At 40.8% G+C, this 26920-nt stretch overlaps 1 protein-coding gene across 2 annotated transcripts in view; it reads right to left on the minus strand.

The window, feature by feature from the left end:
• The window catches only part of NFX1 (nuclear transcription factor, X-box binding 1), a 75125-nt gene extending 48799 nt beyond the window's left edge, over positions 1-26326 (minus strand). For both annotated transcript variants that reach the window (XR_005827376.1, XM_040590271.1), the window contains exons 1-5: positions 26225-26326; positions 17340-18383; positions 14677-14838; positions 8746-8823; positions 6504-6609 (exon numbers count right to left, since the gene is read on the minus strand). Coding sequence is in view for 1 of the 2 variants with exons in the window: in XM_040590271.1 (XP_040446205.1) it covers positions 6504-6609; positions 8746-8823; positions 14677-14838; positions 17340-18383; positions 26225-26249 (1415 nt within the window). In the remaining variant the exon portion in view is untranslated. The remainder of the gene's footprint in view (positions 1-6503; positions 6610-8745; positions 8824-14676; positions 14839-17339; positions 18384-26224) is intronic.
• Positions 26327-26920: the final 594 nt, after the last annotated feature.

The following is a 26920-nucleotide window of genomic DNA, read 5'->3' on the forward strand; positions in this document are numbered from 1 at the left end:
AAGGCCTTGCATAGTTCCAGCTGGCAGGGAGAACTTCAGAGTCTTAAAAGTTTAAGTTTGTCATGAAGCTTACTATAAGGAACATTTTCTTGAAGGTTAAGCTAGATGGGGTTTTTGATGTAGAAGCTAACAGAGCGAAATGAATTTCAGTGTATTTAAACTAACAACGTGAAAAGAATTCACTTTGTGAAGCGCTATGAATGCCACAGCTCACTAGCAAAGGACTTTCAAAGCATTCCCCTTTCAAACAGTGGCTTGCCTGTTGCTCAGCTTAGCCAAAAAAGCTGTTTATATAAAAGGCTACAAACCTATTTCAATAAATCTGAGCAAATATTAAAGATTTATTATTAAAACAGTATAAATTACCCTCACTCATTTTCACCAAAATGGGCTAGCTAGTGCCACACAACACACAAAGATCCAACCAAACTCTATACCATGTAAAGGAAATTAACACAATTACATCTGTATTTTTTTAAAAAAGAAAAAAGTCAGATAGATTAAATACAGTTGGGAATTGGCCAACCATTAAAGAAATCTGTGGGGCCAGGGGGTGTGCGCGCGCGTAAAACCCCCCCAAACATAAATGAATAACCAAAGTACCACTTCAATAGAAAATCATTCCAGTGTTATAAAGGGGATCAATACACAGGCGTAAGCTTGTTACAGGCAACAAGCTTAAGAATTGCCGTACCTCTGTAAGCTCATTTTAAAAATCTGAGTACCAATTTCAGACATACCTTACAAGTATAAAAGAGATGCTAAATCATATGAAAGCCATAACCACCAAGGTCACATAATCTAAGAAAACATAGTTCTGATTCAAACTGAAAATACATAGGATGCATAGGTCTCATTACACCATTTTAGACATTGCTTAAAGACAAATACCTCAAAAATTATGGTCTACCACAGCAAAGTAGAAAACCATGACCAATTAGACACACACACACACCACACTTCTTGCCTGAACCTGGCTGTCATCCTAATCTCTCTTAACCAGGGTATGAGCTTTAATATTCTTTCCAAAAGCATCTATGTGATGCTGACAGCTCTTGACATTCTTATTACCCATATCAGGATCTGTTCTCTTTTGAATCTTGTTACTTATTTGCATCAATTTCTTGCAAGGAGATGCCCTGCCTAGGCAGAATGTATTTGATGTATTCTGAATTTGTCACCTTCCAATTTAATTGAAGGTCTCATTTCCCACACAGGTAGCACAGCAGGGGAGAAAATCCCCATATTTTCAATGTTTTCTTGATAAAACTAATCACTTCAATTTTAAACTAATCTCTTTACTTTTAGATCCAAACCTTTTCCCCAGTTTTAATCCAATTCTTTCTCCTCAGCCACAAAAGTCTGATGCTTACTCAGTTTTAAAGGGAAAACAGATGCTCAGCTATCTTAATCCACTTTGATCCATTTAAACTTGCTAATTCATATTACATTAAGAATAACATAACCACCTAAGCAGCACTTGGAACAGCACAACTGACACCACCAGAAGATGACATCACCAGTCACTTTGCCCTCAGGGCCCCTCACTCCACAGCAGACCATCACTCACAAAAGCCTAGCACCTCACAGGGTGCATACAGAAGGCAAGCAGGAGGAGGGAGCCCGAAGTTTAGACCACCACCACCTATACACCACCTCCCATACTCTGCACGTTTCATCTATATGGCAGAAGGAGCAAATACAAGCAGCCTAATGTGAAGCAATGAGAACAAGTTTCTCTGGGTCATGGTTTAACCCCGGGCAGTAACAAAGTACCACACGGCTGCTGCACTCTCACTCCCCACCACCACACCCCCCAGACCCCCAGACAGACAGGGAGGAGAATCAGGAAGGAATATGAAACTCAAGGGTTGAGATAAGAGCAGTGTAATAATTAGAAGGGGGGGGGGGGGGGAAACAACGATATTAATTATAATGAGAAGGAGGGAGGGGAAAAAAAAAACAACAATAAAGTGATGCACAATACAGTTGCTCACCACCTGATGACCAATGCCCAGCCAGTCCCTCAGCAGTGATCAGCCCACCCCAGCCAACCCTCCCCCTGCCAGTTTATATACCGAGTACAAGTCCTATGGTCTGGAATACCTCTTAGGCTGGTTTGGGTCAGCTGCCCTGGCTGTGTCCCCTCCCAATTTCCTGGGCACCTCCAGCCCTCTCGCTAGCAGGGCCTGAGAAACTGGAAAGCCCTTGACTTCGTGTAAAAATTACCCAGCAACAACTAGAAACATCAGTGTGCTGTCAACATAGGTCACACCAGAGCCAAAACACAGCACTGCACCAGCTACTAAGAGGAAAATTAACTCTAGCCCAGCTGAAACCAGGACAGTCTGCTATAAGGACAAAAGAGGATAATGTTTCATTCTGGTAGCACCACATCAGAGAGCTGCACTGCAGATACAAGTGTGTGGTTTCTGAAATCTCAGGTAATACTGCAATTCCAGTTCTGTTGCTAGACACTGCATAAATCATGCTGATATAAAGAGCAGAGAATAGCTATAAGCATCTAAATCTTCCATACTCTGTTGATGCAACAGCCACAAAGACAAGTAAGAAACTAAGCAAGAACCCCCTGACTCAAAAAGCAGGTTTCCAAAGACTCAAATTCAAGTCGCACCAATGAACAGGGATTCATCCAGATAGCTCTGTCAGAGCCTCATGGACTACAGACACAGGGGTCTGCTCAACCGTTAAGACAATGCATGGAGCCAGACTTATTAAATGAGAGTCCCACATCAACAGCAAAGGGTTTCCCAGAATAGATGGGATTAAATACTGCAGAAGGGGCAACATCAAGAACGCCACACCGACACTCAAGACACCAGCACTAGACTCATTCCACTGCCCATAACAATGGACACATCCCTACTATTAACTAAAGTCACATACGACTGAAGAGCGGGAATAACTCAGAGGATTCTTTGTCCCATCACACTGTGAGGCAGGAGGTCTCAGTGATTTAGGATCTGAGATTTAGGATCTCAGTGAGCAAAATGGCATTTATGGTTCAAACCTTATGGGAACCTGTGAGAGCAGAGGAAAAAGGCACACAGCAGATCCACAATCCAAAGAAACAAGTGTTTGCAAAAAAGAGTTCCAAGATCATCTCAACACAAGCAAAAACCATGAAACACTCTTGGCCCTGATGGCAACAAGTCCACCTTTGAATGCTCTCTTTAAGAAAAATTCTGCCCAGATACAGATTATGATCCAGATTTCTAGAGCAGTTGAGGCTGTCCAGTGGGAAGGAGCTGGTAAGATAGACTACCAAAGATGCATTCAGATGATAAAGCTCCACATCTCTAACTCCACCACTTCTTGATACAGCAAGAGGGAACAAGGTTTTTACTTGCTTTTTGATATAGCAGATGGAGGCAGCGTGTCCTCATAAATACCCAAGATTCCCACATGGGAGGAAGAAGTATCCAGCACACACTGAGCAATGGCCAAAACTGGGTAACACCAACGCTGAAAGTGCATTACCCACCAGATCACTATCACAAGTCAAAAAGTGCCAAAACCACCCCTTATTTTGATTTGCACCTTTGCTGTTTCTGTACCTCCAGGACTGACGATCTCAGCATGGTTTTACTCAAGTGCAACAAGTTGAATGGTAACACTCTTGAATTTGCTACACTTAAACTGGTAGCACATTGGAACTTTAAAACATCCCAATTTTCACAGCTCTTGATAAAGATCAGACTACCAGGGACTGCAAATTTTTTAGCTTGCAAGAGGCAAAGTATTTCCTCCACTGTTCAGAAGATGTCCCAAAAGAGAATGCCAGACTGAGCCTCTGCTGTAGACTAGGAAAGGAAAGAAGGAAAAAAAAAAAAAAAACCACAACAAAAAAAGAGCACTGTAGAAGAATGGCTGCAGAAGCGTGGCCTTAGAATCTCTGAAGATCTGCACAATCCAGGCCTGGTATCAGAATAGGCCTGTAACCAGAATTGTACTGAAGTTGCTGTGCTGAAGTTAACAAGAAGGGTAGCCTTGAGCTATTCTTGAATCCTGAGCCCAAGTAATTATGTTGTGCCAACAGGCCGTGGCTGTAACAAGCTACAGCTGCTGGGAAAGCAGGTGCAGGGCCAAGAAAGATAGGGAGCGGTATGGGAAAATAGGGAGTAACAAACTACAAGGCTGAAGCACAGCGACACAATGAGCTACATGGATAGAATGCTTATTTTAGTCATGATAATTAGGGGTGTGAGAACTGCACGCGTTTAGACACTACTAACCAATTATATTTCTGCTTTATGAATACGCATGTGTATCGGTTCTATACAAGTAGCGTTAGAAACTAATAAAGTTGAGCAAGATGCATAACTCATATTGAGCGTCTTCTTGACTCCGACAAACCTTTCTTCCAACAGAGCAGCTATTTCTTCCAAGCACTATAGGAAAGTCTTTCAGGTAGCAAATTGCAGTCAGTTAGTTCTCATAGTTAAGGAATCTACCTCTGACTGGGCCAAAAAGTCCTCCACAGATATATGCCTCTCCTGAGATAAAGACCAGCAGCTGGGCTCCAACAGAATCAGTGTTCTGCTGAGTCAGGGTATCAGCTACAAACCACAGCAAAAATGATTTATGAATTAAGAAAAATGCTGTAGCTCTTAAATGAGTCTGAAAAGAAATCTAGTATTTCTAATGTGGGAAAGAAGTATTAAAGAGTACAGAAATCTTTCATTCAAAATGTTGAAATTGGTTTAAAACAGAACACGTTAAATAAAAGTTCGGAGTAAAGTTCTTCCAAGGTTTACTAAAACTCAGAATTTTGCTAGAAGTGTGAAATGACTATCTATTTGATAATCTGAAGACAATCTATATTAACAAGGCCAAGTGCAAGGTCCTGCACATGGGTTGGGGTGATCCTAAGCACAAACACAGGCTGGGCGGAGAATGGACTGAGAGCAGCCCTGAGGAGAAGGGCTTGGGGGTGCTGCGGGATGAGAAGCTCAACATGGCCCAGCAATGAGCACTTGCAGCCCAGAAAGCCAACTGAATCCTGGGCTGCATCAAAGCAAGCATGGCCAGCAGGTCAAAGGAAGGGATTCTCCCCCACTGCTCTGCTCTTGTGCGACCCCAACTGCAGCACTGAGTCCAGCTCTGGGGCCCCCCAACATAAAGACATGGACCTGTTGGAGTGAGTGCAGAGGCCACAAAGATGCTCAAACGGCTGGAGCACCTCTCCTATGGAGACGGCCTGGGAGAGCTGTGGTTGTTCAGCCTGGAGAAGAGAAGGCTCCAGGAAGACATTAGAGCACCTGCCAGTACCTAAAGGGGCCGACAAGAAAGCTTTGTACAAGGCCATGTAGTGATAGGACAAGGGGGAATGGCTTTAGATTGAAAGAGGGGAGATTTAAATTAGATATTAGGAAGAATTTACTTTACTGTGAGGGTGACGAGGCACCGGCAAGGGTTGCCCAGAGCAGCTGTGGCTGCCCTATCCCTGGCAGGGCTCAAGGCCAGGCTGGATGGGGCTTGGAGCAACCTGGAGTAGTGGAAGGTGTCCCTGCCCGTGGCAGGGGGTGGGAGCTAGACAATCTCTAGAGGTCCCTTCCAACCCAAACCGTTCTATTTGTTGGAATGACTGAAGTTTTTGATTGTGTACCAACAGCAGAAACAATTGGTTCTGACTATTAGAACTTTCACAACAGAAATATGAATAGGCATTACAGACCAACTTCCATACTTGAAAAATGAAGCTAGATACAGTAGGAACAACATAATTTATTTTTTCTGACTAGCACGCATATTTATACATTGAAAAAACTCACCTAATGCTATTAACCTTATCAATATTACACTACCACACTGCTAAAAAAAGATCTAAAGGAAAATATCCAGAACTAAAACCAGAATTGCTGTTCTTTGCCTCTCATTGATTTATACTAATAAATGTTAACAAAAACAATCCAAGTTATGTATACTGACCAAGATCTCCATGAGGGATTCTGGTTCAACCACTCAGTGGTCTCAACAAATAGTTAAATACATATTGCCCTCTTATCCTCAACAGCTTACAAGCCAAAGGAAAGAAAAAGAAAGAAAGGATAGAAGTAAGCAGTCCTTCAGTTTAACAAAGTACCACCGCTTTTAGATTAACTTACACAAACACTATTACAGGAAAAGCAGTACCTAGAACATCTGGTGGACCACTGGATACACGTTTAAAATCACTTCCATTGACTATTATTTTTCTGCATCAATGAAAGTTCTTGAAACCAAGCCAGGCAGCTGGTTCAGTTCCTAAAATGGATGGAAGTCTTGCTACAACTATTTTTCTTGACCTTCTGTTCATTCTCTCATATGAACTCTCTTCAGAAATACAAATGCAAAAAAAGCCTTCATTTCTTCCAGGCTTCAGATGAGCTATAAACGAAATACAGCCCCGAGCATATCCTATAGTCAAAAAATATCCAAATACAGTCTTCAGAAACTTTCTCTAGATCATTTCAATATTCATATGATAAACATTTACTTACATGTTACAAAGATGTGGACAGTCCAAACACTGTCTCTTCTTTCCACAAAGTTCCCCACAGCTATGTGGGATTTCATTTCTATTCCATTCAGGATTGTGCACCTTACCTAAACCATATCAAAAGACAAAAACATATTTATTGCCTTGAATACAATACTAAATTTGGGAAAAATACTACATCAACCAGAAAAAGCTGTATTTACAATATCTTCTTTGAAAAACAAGATGACACCACATGTTTACTTTTTCTCCATTTTCAGTGATGATATATACACTCAACTTCTTTATAAGTAAGTGCTACTGGAATATCAAGCTCCAGAAGATTCTTTCCTCCTATGCTCTCAGCAGGCACTTAGGTACTTGGTATTTTACATTAAATTAAACTCATACAATGTAAGAAAATTAAAAGTCCTCTTTAGTTGGTCAGGCTGCATAGTAAATGAGACAAAGGGTGAAACTCCCTTGCTGCCTCAACACAGAAGAAAAAAAAGACACCATTCCCAGAAAGTAAGATCTAGCTGGGAAGGTGATGCAGAATATGGGCAAATGAAATGACTAAGTATAAAAGTAATTTCTCTAAAAAGCAGCAGACTCTACATAAATCTAAACATTAAAGGTTGATATTTTGATGAATACACAAATCCAGTATGTTATCTTCAAGTATTCTGTACTTCAGATAAGCGCTGAAACCGTATTTTAATTAAACTGACATACTGTTAGCAAATCCCACAGCTCAGTGCATGAGATGACCATCAGGGTCAAAGTTAATTGCCACGGTTAACACATGCAAACCTAATTTGTCTCTCTGCAAGAGGTGAATTAAACTAACAATAAAACAACTGAGCCAACAACTAAAAAGACTAAGAAAATGTATTTTTGGTGACATGGTTATATAATTTTAACTCTTTTAGTACACCTTTGCATATTCTACAAGCAGCAAATTAGGAAAACACAAATAAACACCACAAATGGCATTTTTTCACCTGAGCCTCAATTAACTAGTTGAATACCCAGGAAAGGAAGACTCAGAAGAAAAGCAAGCTAGGAATTTCCTCATGGAATGGTGGAAAAAAAACCCCACACCACCACACCCAACAAACAGTTAGTATTTTGCATCAAATGGAAGATAGCTTTGCATAAGCAACTGGTGGTGTCCAAACACTGTGTCATTAATGTAAAATTATCAGTACAGATTAAAGTCCTATGTTCCAACATGGTGCTCTGCTAATATTAACCCCAAGGACAACTCAAGGTTCCTACTGTAGGTCTCCCAAAACTATGAAACAGTCTTTAAGCCTAGGCAGAATTTCTTTCCTGTTTAACAGATGGATAACCTGTCTTAAAAGTGTCATTTTCCTTTGGAATCAAAACACCCAATGTAACTGAATTGTTATCTCTATACTCATAAGATTCCACACATTGTCATACAAAAACTGTCTTACCTGGATTGCACTGTTCTTAACTGACTCACTGACACATTTAGATAAAGAGAACTTTAGGTAAAAATGTCAATTATTACAACATAAGCCAATGTTCTTTAGGGCAAGTTCACTGACTCCCAGTGCCTTTCTCAAGTCCAAAACACTGTTTTGTAGGAAGTGAAACTTCCCCGTGACTCAGACTTAAGGAAAAGAAAGCTACACAATATCAACAGCAATTTTGAAAGTGTAAATTCCAAACAAAATTTATTTGCATGTATCCAATTAAGTAACATAATTTCTCCCTTTTTGTCATATATTTACAGCTTAGTGAATGTTATACTCACTTCATTTACCACTTTTATTAAATGTGTACCCAAAAAGGTCTGAAAAGTCTGAATATTATTTCCTATTTAACCTGTACGTGTCCCTGATCAACATAAATGATGAAACTGCTACATCACTTTAAAGGTTTAGATGGTTGTATGCTTGAATTGTGTATTATTTTGGTGTATCTTGCCACAAAGACAGACATAACACATGCAGGTTATTTCAGTCCTTCGACAGAAAAAAGCTTGTAAGATGGCAGCCCAAATTATCATTATTCTATAAAAATCACTCTTTTTACATAGTGATATGAAAATATCACTTACAATTTAATGTGTGATTCTCTGTGCAGCCACCTTCCAGTGTCAATAGTTTTAAACATGGTCAGATTTCAGGGATGTCAGCAAATGAGCAGCCATACTGAATTCCAAATTAAAAAAATCCAACTATCAAAATGACAGAACCGTTTTTCTTCACAAAAGCACGCAAGAAACTCACCACAGAAACAAGTGTAAGTTTTAGGAACTTGCGTAGAAGCATTCTGACAAGCTGGACATCTCCAACCACTATTACCATCTGTAGACAAAAAAAATTAAAGATAAAAATGACTTAGAAGTAAATAAAGGAACTAATTTGCAAACCTAGAATAAATGCTCTCACCTTTTTTTACCACAGCTGCAACCAAACTAGTTTTTCCATTTACTCAGAAGTGGTGAGAAAGCATGTTAATAAAAATGCATTTTACACAGTATCAAGATAAACACAGCAGTGGTACTTCATGCAACTAGGCTCCAACTTTATATAGAAGCAAGAACAAATTTTGAAATTCCACTTTTTCTTCTATTATCGTGTACTCTGTTGTAAGACATTCTACTGGGATAAGAAAACACTTTTCTATGAGGAAAAAAAGTGCTAAAGCATGGGAAACTGGTGAGAAAAATATAATTACCTACAGTCTTAAGCATAACCTGTATTTTTCTTTTCACTGTCCTCTCATGTTTGAGTTAACATGTCTTGTAGAAGACCAATTTAGTATTGCTTCATGTTCAGAATAAATTAGTAATATATAAACCAGAATAGTCTACTGTAATTAATTTAAAGGTGACAATACCTAGCTATTGACTAGGACATTTTTCTTCAAGTTGGTATTTTATTAAATAGTAGGGTTTTTGCTTCTGCATTTCAGGAGGGTGTTGTTTAGCAGTAAAGGAAGAACTTCAGTGTTAAGGAAAGCAACATCCATGAAGATGTTTCCCAAATTCAGTATGTAATCTGGCTATGAAGAATACCAGTGTGAGAGCATCACTGAACATAAAGGAGGAAAGGGAGAAGAAACTGAGTTTTTTTATATGTGTATATATATATAAATAAAAATAAAAATATATAAACTGATTAGCTCTTACTGTCACTCTTACCCAATCAATTCTGTGCTGGTAAATTCATAAAGCTGTGTTCTTGGTGATTAAGGAATCTGACCAAGTTTTACGATATTTTCATGTTATGAATGCAGGAGGGCTTGCAAGCAGAAAACCCTATGTGTGACAAGACAACAGGCACACCTAGGCTCACTATCAACTGAAACGGAGACCTCTTACATTAACCATCATATTGCACAATGGTGACTTTTCACCAACTGGGAATTACCCAGAGTACAGACTGCCTTGACAGACTTGAAATGCCTATCTAAAGCATGTCTATTCTTTTCAATACTTGTTGCTTATTCATGCCCCTTGTCATCCTGGCTCGTATCACTGTGCCACCAAGACTGCTGCAGAGCACCGTACAACTGTGGGCTGAGTAGCTGCAGGACAGTGACTCAAGGAGTACACTCTCACATTCAAGACGAATCTGCATTTCCTGACCAATATATTATTTTTTTTTTTGACTGCTACTAACAGAAACATCTTAGAAAGAAGTGTTAAAAGCTACACGTAAAAACTGGCAGCAGAGGACTGAAAGCAGTATTTGCTGACAAAGCTGTCAGCACCTTATGTGGCTCATCCCAAAGCTAGCATACTAAACCCTAAGGGATTCCCTCCAGGATTACTTTGTAAAGTATACTTAACTATTACATTATCAACATTTTTTTCACTGTTATTCCATGTTACCTTTGTCAAAAGCTGTGAAGGTAAGCTTCAGAAGGCCTCTTCTATCGCCATCTCTCCCAGAGCAGGATGTCTAGTCCTCTACAAACAGCTTCTCTAGAGAATAGTAAGGGTCCAAGTAGAACAGCCTTTCAAGATATATTTTGTGCTTCTTAATTATTGATTATCCTTGGTTCCTTTAAGACGTAACTACATGGATGTGGCTCCACCCACAATGGGCATGCAGTTGTTTTCCTCTAAGAATGCAAGATATAAAATTTTTCTTCCTGGATTCAGACACAATTACTGAAGGATAGAATGACTGTAGGATGACTCCTGACATCCACGTTTGTAAGGAGTGGTCCTGTAACCATTCCTTACGAATCCTGATTACTGAAGAAAGAGAGAAGGATGACCCTACAGAATCAACATCCCACTCTCAGGTATCTTCTCACTGAGTAGCAGTGAAGCAGGCAGAAATCCAAAGACTCCAGAACAGTCGTCTAAGCAAAATCAAACACACCTCACTGCCATTTATAAATTTAGTATTTGCTATCCTCTCCCTCCTTCTGGGATATAAAGATTCCTTGCTTGTAATTATTTTTCCCACACATATTGCAAGCATCCCTATTTCTAGCACTTTCAGCCACAAAAAAATCTGCGTCTGTTGTAGCAGCCCAGAACCCTGCCACTTCCTACTGTATACCTGTTGTCATAAAGGCACAGTGAAGAATCTGCTCAGTTTCCAGACTTGCAAAGGATTAACGGGTTCCAGAGAACCTTGAGTAGGAAAAGGGGGGAATTATAGATACAGATTATGGATCTTTGTGTGCAGTTTCAAACAAGCAACTTTCCTCTTTACATGATGAGTCATAGGTGATTACATAAGAAAGGATCCAAACACATCTGCTGGAATAAAGAGTGAATGCTAAAAAGCTACATTTCCAAAAGCAGCAGTACAGCATTCAACATATATACAATGCTAGGTGCATAAACCCCCCCCCCCCTCCAAACAGAAGATTTCAATCACCTCAGGTATAGCAGAATATACTAGTCAACACTGTCAGTTTCATGTTACTTTCTAAAAGGTGCTATGTAGCTCTCCAATGAGATAATCAGTATCAGTAAATTACTGCTTTGACTTCTCAGCTGGACACAATTAAAAGCTTTTGTCCCAGTAACAAAAAAAGTGGTAATGTTTGTGTAATATCCAAAGTACACAGAACAGCTTCAGCCCTTGAACAGCATGGCTGAAGGTAAAAAGGGAAAAAAGAAAAAAATAGTCAAGTAGATTTATATTCAGACCACTGAAACTCAGAAGCCATCTTTTAGGCCAATACCAGACTGGTACAGACCACAAGCTCATCTGGAAGTGGGTTGGGGCAGCAGAGGGGGCAGAATACAGAAACAGTTGTAATAACTCAAATGTCTCTGGCCCTTCCAACCAAAATGAGTAATGCCAGTAAAACCACCTTCCCTGCAAAGAAGGGAGTAAATGGCTTAATGTTTTGTTCCATCAGCATAAAGGCATAGGTCAAACACCACTGACATAGCAGTTTTTAAAAGAAGCAGGAGGAAGAAGGGGGCAAGAGACAACAATTTTCCCTTTACAGACATAACAAAGTAAAATAACTTGTGTGCAATGCAGGCATTTTTGTCAGATTGACCTTAGCTGAGAATATCCATGGGTCACGTTCCACCAATTATTCAAAATGTTAGAAAAAAAGCTTGCTAAGGAGAAAGTTATGTTCTTCCTTACAGGCAAGAATCTTTTCACATATTGGCAGTGATGCCTATCAGAGGCTCCTCATCCTCCTCCTGACTAGGACATCTCTAATAGACAATGAAAATCTGTTCTCTAGTTCTGAGTGTTGCTGACAGTCTACATTGTAGAAATTCTGAACGATGGATGTCAGCCACAAGTAAGCAGACCAAGAATAAAGCAATGCCCTATGACTCCCCATGATAATCAGGAGATTCTTTCACTTGATTTGGCCAAACTAAAAGTCATTTTTCAGATGACCATCAAGACAAGGCAAAATCATCTCTGAGGGAAGACACCTTAAGTATAACATACCTGAAAGTCTCCAAGGAAAGAGATACTGTCGGGTGTGAGAAAACTGTGTTACAGTAACCTAGGATAGTTCTTCCCTTCTTTCCACCCCAGCATAGTTCACTTCCCCTCCTCATCTGCACCCACCTTTGCACAGGTGCCAACCTGACAACCAGCTGCAGACCTTGGAATTCAGAAAACAGCACCTGCATTACAGCAGTGAGTTCACTAATGAGCAACACAAGACACTGCATTTGTACAACATGTTAATCTGCACTGCAGTGCATTCCTTTGAGCTTCATTCCCGAGCAGGGTTCTGTTGTGTTGAGTCTGCATTTGATTAGCCCTGGTGTCCCAGAGCTCCCATTGTGGCAGTGCTACACCTTCACTGAAGCCAAAGCTTTCACTTGCTGAATGTTGTGCCTTGTCCCCAAGTGATCTGCACCTGCTTTTCCCACATAACAGATACCCATACTATTGATCTGGAAAACAGAACTATATGAGAAGATACCCCACCAAGGATGTTATCAACTTCATCCAACTTTCAGCCTCCTACTACATGTCATAGAAACAGAGCTTTTGTAAGACCTGAAATGAAGGGACATTTTCACCGAAACATTCAGCTGCTTCAAAACATAAAAGAATGAACACTCAAAACTGATCTTATGAACAAAATACTCTCACTAGGCAGGAAATGAAATGTAGCGGTGAAAAGTTTGAGTGCTGAGATTAGGTAAAATTTCCTGGAATTCATTACATTTTCAAAATGAAGTAGATTTAAAGTAAATCACGTCCAGAAATTTTTTTTTTCCTCTTCCAGAAAAACAGTGAATTAACAACTTAGGTAGATTACAGTGTCCTATTTCTTTTCTGGTAGACAATAATTACTGCCAGGGTTCTAGTGAATTCCTCAACATACAAAGCTTGAAAAGTAGAAACTACACTGACACAAGCCACCAGAAAACAAATACACTCTGTAGAAGTTCTAATCAAGATAGGGTAGCAGGGCCTTGCAAGTCAAGAAATATGCATCAGCATCCTTGCTGGAGCTACGCAATCAGTTCTACTGAGGCCACCACCTTTAATCTCAATTAAGGGTTAGCTCAACTCCCCTCCTAAATGGTCACATATTTAGTCCACGAATTCTTATATGAAAAGCAAATGGCCAAAAGATATGGCTATTCGAAATGCTGTCAGGATTCAAGTACCTAAGGTCACTGTCTTGGCAGATAGGCAAAACCTTCCTTACACAAGCAGATGCTCTTTTGATCAAGCAATAAGCTGTTTCAGGGAGAAAAATGAACTCCAAAGAAGATGACTGAAAAACAGCTAGGCAATAAAGGTTCTCAGTAGTCACTCTCAGTTACCCAAAAACCAAACATTCTGATGCCTTTACGTTTCAAATCTCGTACTGGTATTTCTAACTTCCTTTCTATTGCCAGTATGAAGCATGAGCAGCCCTACTGAGACTATGCAACTTCAGAAATCCAAGAACTTTGTAACCAATCCCTTCTGCAAGAACTCTCAAACACCTGGAAGCAGCTGACACTATTTCCTCAGTCTGCCCAGAGAAAGTCAGAAAGACACAGGAAGAATGGTAAATGCTAAACAAGCAGGGTACAGAAAAGATTAATACTATGGTCTTCAGAGTGTGTCTATATCATACAACTGCAAACAGCAGAGACTGCAATTCAGCCTTAACTTACACCAAAGTGTTCAGAGGGCACCATGTAGTGGTATAAGCTGCAAAAAGTGATATAATACAAAGAATCTGAAACAGTTTAAGCTAATGATAAATGCAGAAACTCTGTCTTCTCTGAATTTTGTTTCACTGCATGGCACCAGTGATAGATTTCAGGAGTACTTTATCAAAGAACAGAACTGAGAAGTGGTTGAGTAAAAGCAGACAAATAATGGCTGGAGTGCTGTTTCTGTTTGACTGCTCAGTCAAGCACATATGAGAGGATGAGACATTTCTTGGTGTATCAGAACACAGCCACAGAGCTTTGCATCTTGATGTACTGATTTCATTGAGTAATCTTATACTTATGTATCCAAACCTGAAAACTAGTTTTAGCTAGAATACTAGAAGGAATCAAAACAGTTAGGAGTATTATAAAAAGCATCCAAAGAATGCTGAAAAAAAAATTTTTTTACTTAAAACTTGCTTCGTTTACAGCTTACTAATTACCTTAAACAATATTTATAAGTCATTTTCCAACATATGAAACACATGAATCATGGCATTATTTATATTTGAGAGAGAAAACATCTGCAAAATAGAATACCAACCTTCAGCTTGTGAAGCTGGTGATCGTGCCCACTTCTTAATGCAATTCAGGTGGAATACATGGTAACAATTCTGACAGTTCCACACTGGGGCTACTATCCGGACCACCTCACAGCATACCATGCACTCATACTTCTCTGTGGTCAGCTGTTCAATCAATGACCCTGCAAACAGAATATGTTACTTGTACATCAAACATCTGCTAGCTGAGAAACAAAATTCAAAATGAATTCCAAGATTTCATTTAAATCATAACAGAACTTATTTTTCCTGCGTGGCTACAAGCAAGGTACTAGCTTACTCCTTGAAGATTCTCATTTGATACTTGGTACTTCTCTAGCCTCAGAGCAGGAAGAGTATAAGATTCCCATAAAAATGGCAACAATAATTCCTGTCGAATAGCAATCATTCTGATCTTATGAATTAAGTTAATAGTTTTAAATTTGGCAGAAGTTTGAGATTTTACTGATCCCTGTATATGGGAAATTTACCTTCACATAAAGTTTAAACCAAAAAGCTTAAAGCTCTTAACTACAGAAGTTTCAGCCAAAATTAAATTTAATTCCCCATCCTCGAGTATTCCTGGAAGACCACACAAAAATATTAACAGTGAAGTACGTGGATTACAGAAATAAACCCCTCAAACTGACTGCTTTAGGAGTGGAGTAACTGGGAAACAACAGTCAAAGCACAGGGCCTTTTAAGCCATGTGAGAGAATGTGAAAAAGTACTTTGAAAATAAAGCAAGAAATCCATATGAAAGACAAAACAGCCCGAAAACAATTAGATGTGCAAGCACAACAGAGGCACCACATAACTTCAGTTCTGCCAGATTAACTCTCCCATCAAGGTAAGGCTACAGAATACACCTTAGAAATGCTATTTGATCTAAGTCCACAGAATTTTAAAATCTCTTGATTACAAGCTTATATTGTAAAAACGTACCATTTTTAGATGGTGCCAATGCAAGCGAAGTTAGAACTCATGACAAAGGACAAAAAACAGAAGAAAAATGACTTATCAATTCAAAATGTGCTTGTACCACACATGACTGAAAGCAAGCCCATGGATGCCTGGAAACTTGGAAGTGTTAACACTCTTTGCCCTCCTTAATAGGATATAAGCACTTTCAAGCTTCTTTTCCAGCCCTCCTACATCAAGCACCACAAGATAGTAGACTTAAGAGTCATTTCTGCTTTCAGTGCCCTATGAATATCACCTGCTGCAAAGAAAGCATCCCCACCTAAAACATACTTCTTTTCACCAGAAAACTAAAATTATACCATACTCAGAAAGGATAGCAGTCCCATAAAACACTTAAAAAGCGCAGCCTCAGTCCCCTGAAAACAGTGGCAGATACTGCTTCCAAAATAGCTCCTAACTATAGCATGCAAAGAAAGACTGCCATTTTGGAGGGGGATGTTCCTTAAGTATCTTATAAAAGATTACTACTTCTCTTCCTGCTTCTTTCATATGATGATTTTTATTTAATAGTAATACTGGAAGAAAGACTGAGTTATCTTTAATTTTGTAATTCAAGTAGAACCTAGAAGTGAGAAAGCTAAGGTATTTAAATTAGTGTCAAGGAAGATCTTGATCCTTGAGTTTCTCCTAAGGGAACGAAGTTTCTGACTGGAGCTCTCTTACACTTCCTGATTATGCTACTACTTTCTTAGTTCTGAAAGAGAAGAGACTCCGAGAAGCAAAACCTTCAAACAATTCAATACCGCAGAGAAGGTAAGAGGAGCTAGTCTATCCATCTCTGTTATTCCGGGCAAGAGCAGATGAGGTTTAGACGCTTTGCAAAAAAACAACTAAATATAATTCCTAGTGCTTGTTCAACTGTAAAAGGCCAAAAAAAAAAAAAAAAAGGAAAATACCTCTCCTTATTGCAAGAAAACACAAATACTTCTACTGGGTGCTACGAATAACATGAGACTATTTTCTCAGTGCACGCTTAAGCTTAACTAAAACAGTAAGTAAAAGCTATCTAGATGGCTAGAAACAGAAACCAGCACTGTGGCACTGAAGAGATTCAGCTGATTTCCATTTAATGTTTTAAGTCCCTAATGGTATGAGTTGGCACAAAATTCACTCAGACAGTCAAAACCTGTGGGTCTGCTTTACACTGTCAATGTCACATGTTTCTATTCTCAACTTCCAAAAATTGTACCCAGGGATTTTATCTATGTCTAATTACCTTTTGATACTACCACTGGAAAAAAAAAATACAACCAAGAAAACCAGAATACAGTTCCTCTATTTGACATTTTCCTACTTCTACATAAAACATGAGAAAACTTACTCTGCAAAAATCAGTTTTAGGACTGACTGTCCCTCTCAAGTCCCATTGTCCAGCATGCTCACTATTTTACTCTTTGCTCCCACAACATACATGTTTTAACAGGGTGCCTGACCAGGCCATCTTTTGCAGTTTGGTAGTAAAATAAATGAAAACTTTAAACAAAATCAGTTCTTCCCTAGTAAACTTACAGAACACGTCTCCACTCAGAAACCACACATTTACGTTTAATCTGCCCTCTGAAACGGATACTGATCTGACGTGAAATCATAAGCTTCTTCAGCTACTCAAATGGGAAGGCAGTTTAAATTATTCAAGATCGTATCTTTAATACAGGAGTACAGGACAGTCTAGAAAGCTTACCTGTATGAGTTTCTTTGTTTTTTGGTACATCACTTTGCTTTTTCCAGTACTGGGTCCAGCTGAAATGAAGTGCAGGTGCCTGATCCCCCTTTAGCAGGAATTTTCTTCCATTACATCTGACAGAACTGGACAATTCATGCCTGATTTCACTGGTCAAGTTTTCATCATTTTTGTGAACAGAGAGTTCTTTCTTCTTCTCATTTTTATCTTTTGGAGTATACGCAAGAGAAGACTTCTTACCTACTTTTGTATTTTTACTACGGTGAGAATCACGTCTTTTCTGACACTCCTTTTCTGCTGGGGGTTTATTCCATACAGGCTTCCGGGGATATCTTTTGTTTACGTAATTGTAGCCTTTCTGCTCATCCCCACTACCAACAGGTGCATCACAGAATGCCTTTCCAACAGATGATTCTGAAGAGTCAGACTGAGTCAAATCCAAAGATGGAACATTTTCAAAAAGCTCTGCTTTCTGTTTAGAGCTCACTCTCTTTTCCCGGTCATGTACTTGCTTTCCCTTCTCCCTGAATCCTCTTCCAGATGCATGCATCAGATGTGTTTTCTTTGGCTTAGCTCCTCTGCTATCTGCATTAGGTACCTCCCTGTCACTCTCTGAGGAAAGCAAGTCACTGTATCCTCTAAGAGGTGGTCTTCTCCCAGGTACTACTGCAGCATCTGAAACGCCCGGACCAGCATCAGCAGTACTTTGCCTTATCTTACTTCGAGTACATGTGCTATCGTTTCTTGATCTGTGCCACCTGTGGCTTTGCAAGTTGCGATTCTTCAAACTTTTACTGGCACCAAAATATTGGTGGAACTCTTCAGAATTCCCATATTGACTTTCTGGATTACAAAAGCCATGATGCTTTGTGGAAGAGCTTTCAAAATCTATACCTCTTTCAGAGGACAGACTAGGAAATGATAAATTATTTCTATTCTGATTACTGTTAGGATCTTTCCTATCTTTATTCACCCAGTTTAGATCTGTAGGTTGTCTTTCTCCTGAAGTGGAATCAGCAGTATCAGGACTGAAATTCAATGCACCTAAAAATTAAAGAAGTAAAAACACATGTCTAAGACTATTAAACAGTAAACATTTCTTTTCAGCAGAATTACCGTACATGCAAAGACCCAGGAGCTCAATCAGCCCCACACTTGACAGAAAAACTGCAACAAGTCTTGAAAAACTATTTGAATCATACAATGATTTGCAGAGGTTACCTTCTCTTGCCATCTTTACAGAAAGACTGTGATGACCCAGAGTTAAGAATATAAAAACATAAAGAAAAACATTTGAAGCAGCACTGTACAGGCATAACACATGCAATTGTGATAATCAGTGTTTAACGTGCTCAAGTTTTTCCCAGCATGTTCACATACACACATGAACCTGAAGGAGTCCTTTAAATAAAATGTCTACATCCTAAGATTTTAATATTACACAGAACTTTGAATATAAATTAAAATCCATCAGCCAAAGAGTAGCAATAGTAAATGCTTGCATGAACTCTGATCACACTGTTCCACATACAGACATATCAAATGGTAGAGGGACTACCCAGAGCAGCTTTGCAAAAGTACTTTTCTGTTACGAAGCCATCAATATGAACTGTATTTCTACTTAAGAGATCCTCTGTTGTTTTTATGTCTCTAGATAAAAGAAAGAGGTGCACCTTAGAAACCCTATGTGGCTCAATTTCATATCACATTGTGGCAGAGGGGCCTGCCCGCAACAGGAATTATCAGGTGAATGTCAGGGACAGTCTAACGGGTTGTAGCAGATTGTTTTTTTCACAGCAGTGTGAAAAAGAAGAGAGGATTCTAAAATTTCATGGAGGTAGTACTCATTTCACAGGTTAGGTAAGTTACCTCTGGTGGTAGGGCAGGTGCAGTTTATTCCTGGTTCAGGACAATTCAAAAAAAGAATCAAGCACTTGGGCTATGAACATAAGAGACTCTCCAAAAGCCAAATGCTATCTGAGTCTCTCAGCTACCTATGATTTTAACTTTTCAATAAAGATTGTGGAAATTTACATTTTGAAGGAAAGGACAAACCAGAACACTTCAAATCATTTTAACATTTTTCAGTGAATTTCATTTACTTTCAAATGAAGAAGTTTTTTTAAACCTCCAGGAATGGTTATTACTACTATGAGGGATTTGGTAGCCAAAAAAACCCAACCCCACAACATACAACTTCATGGAAGCGACGCTTTAAGCTTACAAAAAGTTAGGAATTTAAAATCAAATTTAAGATTGTTCTTAACCACATAACCCAATTTATATTTGTTTTTAAAGAGACAGTTGAAATCACTTTCTTTGCAAAGACAATACATATATATAATTACACATTATTATATTACATTACTTACATTTAATATGTTGAGATATTGTAATACAGTATATGTTCTTAATATAACATAGAATATTGTATTATCATATGCTATGCTATATAACATCACGTATTATTATTATACTAGATATAAATGGCAAATACAAAGTGCTTGGGGATTTTTTAAAAACTGTAATACTAACCTGAGTTTCAGACAACTGAAACAGAACATCAGACAGACGTCTTTCAAAACAGCTGGGGATTGACTTAAAACTCAACCTTAACTCAAGGGGAGGGGCAGTGGCAAGGAGGTGCTGAGCTCTTCTCCCTAGTAGCCAGTGTCAGGACAGGTGGGAATGGCACAAAGTGTCCCTCAGGGGAGGTTCAGACTTGATGAAAAACATTTCTTTACCAAAGAGGGTAGTCAGACACTGGAACAGGCTTCCATGAGGGGCGGTCAATGCCCCACGCCTATCAGCCTCTAAGAAGCATTTGGACAATGCCCTTAATAACATGCTTTAACTTTTGGTCACTCCTAAAGGGGTCAGGCAGCTGACTTGAACACTCATAAGTGCCTTCTAGCTGAACTATTCTGTTCTATCATTAGGACTGCAGACCCTAGTAGGTATAAAGTATTAGGCTTATACATCTGAAAGAATCTGGACTGCAAGCAGCTTCCCTGGAAATGTTCTGTTTTTCTTACTTCAGCACATGCATCTTGTGTAAAGAACTCAAAATATAAAGTTGTCATTTTTACTTTCTACAACTACACTTACTTTCAGTTTTTCCAGTCTTTTGCGTTTGTTTTCTAGCACTAAAAAAAAAAAAAAAAAGAGGACTACAAACATAGATTGTAGTCCTTCTACATTATAATGTAAACAGCAGTCGCTCAGTATAGATTACCTAAAATGGTTTCACATACTTTGATTTGAAGACAGGATGCGATCCTGTAATTACATACAAACCTTATTTGAAACAACCCATTTTATTAGTTGGTTTAAGATTTATTTTGTGCACCCTAAAATTTAAAGTTTGATGGATAGATATAACAAGGTAAACCAAATGGCTTCTTAATATTATAAAGACATGTTTTTCAAAAAACACATAGCTTGCCTCTAAAAAAAGTGTATTCTGTTATTAAAGACCATTGTTTCTTTGGTTATGAGATGTGGTACATAAAATGCATGCATGAATTACAAATTGCTGCAGAGGGCTTTCAAATGAATGCTGTAAGTAAGCTTGATTAAGTATGCTTTGTAGATCAGTACAATATACTATCTTATACTGACACAGAAAAACATGCTGGACATGGCTTTAAAATGCTGGCTTTCTAAAATACACTCAAATTAACTTTTGAGTATGGCCTCCAAGAAGCATAACCAGGACTTGACATTTAGCCGTGCAAGTGGTATCTTTTAAAGCACTTTCCAAATAATCTATTAAGTTTGAAGAAACAGATGGGAAACCAGGACTCAGATATTTAAAAGCACCTCCAAAATATGAATAATTCATTAGGACTTTTTATATCACCCATGAATAGGATTCCTATTCTTACTGTCAGCTTTTACATTACAAAAAAAATTCCAAAGTGGTAAATTCTACTAAAACTGATTTCTGCCTGGCAAGACAAGAAACAGCAAAATACATACACAAGTCTAATAATCAGCAGCTAACACTGGTTCATGTTTCCTCAGACATGTTTTTACCTGTACATACACAAAAATCCCAAGAAAAAGTGAACGGCCAAAGCTAGATTCTAGTCTGTACTTCTATAAAATAAAGAAAATCACAACACCTTTAGAAGCAACCAAAGGTTGCATTGCAGATTTTAATATCCCTAAGATGCTGAATGTGAATTAAACCCAAGCATATGAAACACATGGTTTCATGCTTGCCTTGCCATAACAGTACACCACTTCAGCATTCACTGCAGACAGAGCCAAAATGCCCCAGAAAAGTTGGGTAGTCTGCATGAACTATCCTTCAGAAAAATTATTTGATAAGGACACTTTTAAGAACACAAAGAAAACTAGTACATACATGCCTCATTTTAAAAAGCACAAGCTCTACTTCAAAAACAGAGTTTACTTTGGGGACCACTACCCCAGATTTAGTAACTTCAATGCTTTTTTGATAAAGACAACAATAATGACATTTGAAGGTGCCACTTAAAGACATCATGAGTAAGTGACATTTCTTAGCATAGTTTCAGCAAGCTACATCCAATTAGATTTTGAAGAGCCATTAAAAAATGTACTTCAATTAGGCAGAGACTGCATGAAGTTGATAATTAAGAATAAAAGTTAAAAAAAAAGTATTTAAGGAATCCACCCAGAAAAACATACGAGTATAGGAGTCCACAATAAATGTCAGAGGTTGTACTTCTTTATCCTTAAATGAATTCAACTCTATCTCCCAGATAGAAGGAACTCCAATTTTCCTTCTGAAACTTCAGATCAATACAAAACTAGAACTAAATAAACAACATTGATTAGTACCAGTCCTTCTGACTGGACACGCACTTACTTTTTTTAATTGACCACTTCTTATTGAGATACTCAAATTCAACCAAAAATAGTGTCACCTTGAGCAGTGTGTGCAATTCTGGGCTCCACAATACCAGAAGGACATAAAACTATTAGAATGTGTCCATGGTGGACATGACTTATGAGGAGCAGTTGAGAATACTGGCTTTGTTCAGCTTCAAGGAGACTGAGTGACCTCCTTGCTGTCTACAGCTTCCTCACAAGGGGGAGCAGAGAGAAGGGCTGGCATCTTCTCCCTGGTGGCCAGTCACAGGACCCGAGGGAATGGCTTAAAGCTGTGTCAAGGGAAGTTCAGATTGGGTAGTATTAGGAAAAAGTTCTTCAATGAAAGGGTGGTCAAGCACTGCAAAAAGCTTCTCAGGGAAGTGGTCATGGCCCCAAGACTTTCAATGTTCAAGAAGCATTTGGATAATGCTCTTCGGTATGTGGTGTAATTTTTAGGTTGCCCCTGTGTGGAGTCAGGAGTTGGATTCAATAACCCTTCCGAGTCCCTTCCAACTCAGCATACTCTATTTGTTCAGTTTATATACTGGCTCCCAATAAAAGACAAAGGTAATTGCAGGACAAATGTCTTCAGCTTTAAAGCAATTCACATAACCTGTTCTTTCACCTAAAGACAGATGACAGTACAGAGTGCATACACAACAATGTAATTGTGTCAGCACTGCCCATAGCCAGACAAGAGATGGTCCAGCCAGCTGAATGCAAAGCACAAGTTACAGGGAAGACACTTCCTGCAGGTCTTAATACAGGTACCTGTATTACACCATACCACAAAAAAACAACAGGAACGGTGCATTATGAAAACCTGAGGCTCTCCCCATAGCATTGAAAGCTTTAAACCTCTTCCTCAAGAACACCAAGCTTGATCTTTTCTGTCTTCTCTGATCATTTTATGTATTCCCCTGCAGCGGCCCACCATTTCCAGAGATAACACAGATTTACAAAAGGTTGGATTGCTTCCTAAACAGAAGCTACACTGTTTCAGGCTCAAGCAGTGCAATCCACTTACATGCAAACCAATCTGCCTGCCCAAATATTGTTTATTCCAACTGTAATAGCTCATCTAATAAAAGCTATGCTTCCTTCCCACAACTCTTGCCAAAAACTGTTAGAGAAAGATTAACACACAAAATCATCATTACCATAGAATCACAGAATGGCTGAGGCTGGAAGTGACCTCTTGAGATCTACTCCAAATACCCTGCTCAAACAGGGTTAGCTAGATCAAGGTGCCCATGACTGTGATCAGCTACGTTTTGAGGATCTCCAAGACCTGAGGCGCCATGACCTCTCCTGAGCAACCTGTTCCAGTACATGACCATCCTCACAGTAAGCAGGCTTTTTCTTCTGTTCATTTCATGTGCTTTAATTTGTACCTGTTGCTCCTTGTCCTTCCACTTAATACCCCTAAGAAGGATCTGGCCCCATACTCTTCACCCCCTCCCATCAGGTACTTGTGCACAGCACTAAGATCACTCTGAGTCTTCTCTCCAGACTGAAGAGTTCCAGCTCTCTCAGCCACTGCTCATATGAGGGATGCTCCAGTCCCTTAATAATCTTCACGGTCCTTTGCTGAATTCACGCACTAGTACTAATGTCCTCCCCGTACAGGGGAGCCCAGAATTGGACACAGCATTCCAGGCATGGCCTCACCAGTGCTGAGCAGAGGGAAATGTGCATCTCCCTTGACAAACTGACAACACTCCTAACATACTCTAGGATACTGTTGGCCTTCCTTAAAGAGGGGGCACATTGCCGATTCATGGTCTGCTCATAGTCCACCAAGGACCCCAAGGTCACCAAGCTAGTCAGAGCCCTGTGTGTATTGGTGCACAGGGCTTTGGTTTTGTCCTTTTATGCTACCGCCCAAATTCAGTGCATCCACATTTTCAACAGAATGTTAATTTTCAGCTAGCCCATTTCAAGATGGTATAGGAGAAATATAAAAGCAGGGAAGAAATACAACTTCATAAGTACGTTCATCATCCAAACAGAATACCTACTACAGAATGGATTTTGCATAAGGAGAATAAACATAAGGTTTCACTTTCCTGTTCACCCTTACAGTGGGCTACTCACAGCTTTATAGCAGCTCCCCGATATCTTCAGTTTAATGATGCACTGTACTGTGTATAATGACCCAGCTGTCATTGTGAAGACAAAAAAAACCCAAAACCACATCCAACAGTAATTACAGCAACTGATGGAAAAAATAAAATCTATTAATGCCTATTAAATACAAATACCACCTGTCCCTTCCATGTGCATAGGACTGGAAACTAGAAAAGTATATCAATGTGAATAATCATTCTACAATGACCTTGTTTCTTATATTTTTCCCCTTTGTCTCTTACACTCGTTCCCTGGGTCTCAATAATCATTCACTATTGGCAAAATACCCTGGATGGTCTGCACATCTGCCATGACCCCAAACTGTCATTCTTCAACCTCAACCACTTCCCCGATCTACCCTGAGAGCAAAATCTCTTCCATATTTAAGCTCTCAAAAGCATATGCTTGCTCTGTCCACAAAGGTGCAAGGCAAAAGCCAGTTCCCATCCTAATACTGCACAAGCACAGTTCAAAGGTTGCCTATGAGACAGTTCTTCCTAACATAGCATGTATTACCATAACAAGGAATGAACTCCAGAACTTAATGCCATGTGATAATATTCATATTAGCTTAAGTGTTATAAAGCAAATGTAGAAATGGTGTACCATCCAGACTGATCTACTGCTTTTCAGTAAAACTGTTTCTAGCTCAGTATATTTATTTCTTTATTGCAGTAAATACAGACAGTACAAAAGGTTTCAGGACCAGAGCTGACTTGCAGCCTGACAGCATGGAAGATAAAGAGACAAGCAGACTTTGGCCTGCACCAGCTTCTCTTTACTGTAACTGTCAGCCTCTGCTCTCTGAACCATGTCCCAGGCCATTTCACTTCCCACAAGGCAGCTGCGGACCCATTTTCATCCCATCAAAAAATGAACTCAAATAACTTTTCCATCATGATAGCCAGACTACCAAGAACATAGAAGAGATAGGGAATGCTATTTATGACACAGGCTAACGACAATCTAATCTGAATTAACAACAGAGGGTGCTGCAAAAGCAGAGATTCATACTTTTTTCTTCACACCAGCCACAAACGTCCAGGATTCCTTCTGGCAGAAACCTGATGACTCTATGAACAACGAGACGAGTCAGCTCACCAAGTGACCCCAAAGCAACAGATTACCTGAGAAGTCTACCCAGACTGCAAGAAAATCAACAGACACGATGAAAACGCTAAATAATCACGAGTGACTCTGGGCAACAGTGATTTCTATTACCTGCTCGAGATGATTACATAAGGGTCCTTCTATCATGACGTGCCCTTAACACACGGTAAATCATTAAACGTGAGGCTGGAATTCGGGCCGTGAGAGGCTGCCCCCGCTGCTCCGCCGCAGCCACACCCAGTGAAGCCCAAGTTAACCTGAACCCGCAGCCCAAGGGCCAGCAGAAGCAGACGGACGAACACAAGCCCTTCCCCACCCTGCGGCGCTCCCGGCGGGGGCCCTCGGCCGCCCTCCCCCGCTGCAGGCAGCCCCCGGCGCGGCCCGGGCTCCGCGGCACCCCCTGCTGCCCGGGACCCCTCCGCTGGGTGTCAGCGGCAGGCATGGGCAGGAAGCTGTAAGTTTTCCAGAACCGAGCCGGCTCTCTGTATCGATTCTGCCGTTCGTTTCTCACAGACTGGAAGTCCGCGCCCCCCTCCTCAGGTCGAGCCCCCCCGCACACAGGCCGCTCTGCGCTCCGCGGGCGCCGCGAAGTTGCGGCGGGAGGCGGCAACAGGTGCTGCCGCAGCCCGCGCCCCTCGCCACGCCAGCCCCCGGACGCGGCCCGGCCCGGCAGCGGCGCCGCGAGCCACCACCGCCCCTCCTCCTCCTCTCCCCCCCTCACCCCCGCGCCGCCGGCCCCCGGCTGCCCCCGGAGCGGAGCGGGGCACAGCAGCCACGCTTACCCGCCCCGGGTCGCGCCTCCGCCATGCCACCGCAACGCCCCCCCACGCCGAGGGGCGGCTTCCGGGACGGCGCGCGTGCGCACGGCGCGCACCTACGGCGCCCCCCTCAGAGGGGCGCGGGAACCGCGCGCAGGCGCAGCGGGGAGCAGCGGGCGGGCGGCCGAGCAGGGGCGGGAACGAGGCTGGGGGGGCGGGAACGAGGGCGGGGGGCGGGGCTGGGGCGGGCACCGCCCAAAGGCGCGGGAAAACGGGAGGCGGAACTGGTGCTGCAAAGGCGGGAAGACGGGGACGTGCCCGCGGCACAAGGACCATCAGTGGGCCGCCTGCCTGCCGCTGGCCTGCCCGCTGCGGCCCTGCCCCGAAACGGGGTTTACTGCACCGCCTGCATCGCTAAGCCCAGCAAACCGGGCCGAGGGCGGGAGCGTGGGTACAGGGCAGCGCACCGCACTGGCATGGTGTGCGTAAAAGGTGCTTTTCTCTGGGCACAGGGTAGCATGCAGGGATGTGTCGCCAGACTGTCCACTGCATCCTGCATGCACTGCTCTAGGGAGGTGGCAGAGCCACACGTTTGTCACCCCAAATGAGTGCTGGAACTTAAGGTTCTTTGGGAATGCCCACATGACCCCCGCGCTACAGCTGGTGCTGCAGACAAATCTCTCGTCATGCCCCAGCCCCAAGTACTCCGCAGAACAGAAT

Source organism: Falco naumanni, chromosome 4 (genome assembly GCF_017639655.2).
Source record: "Falco naumanni isolate bFalNau1 chromosome 4, bFalNau1.pat, whole genome shotgun sequence".
In the NCBI taxonomy this organism is placed as follows: domain Eukaryota; kingdom Metazoa; phylum Chordata; class Aves; order Falconiformes; family Falconidae; genus Falco; species Falco naumanni.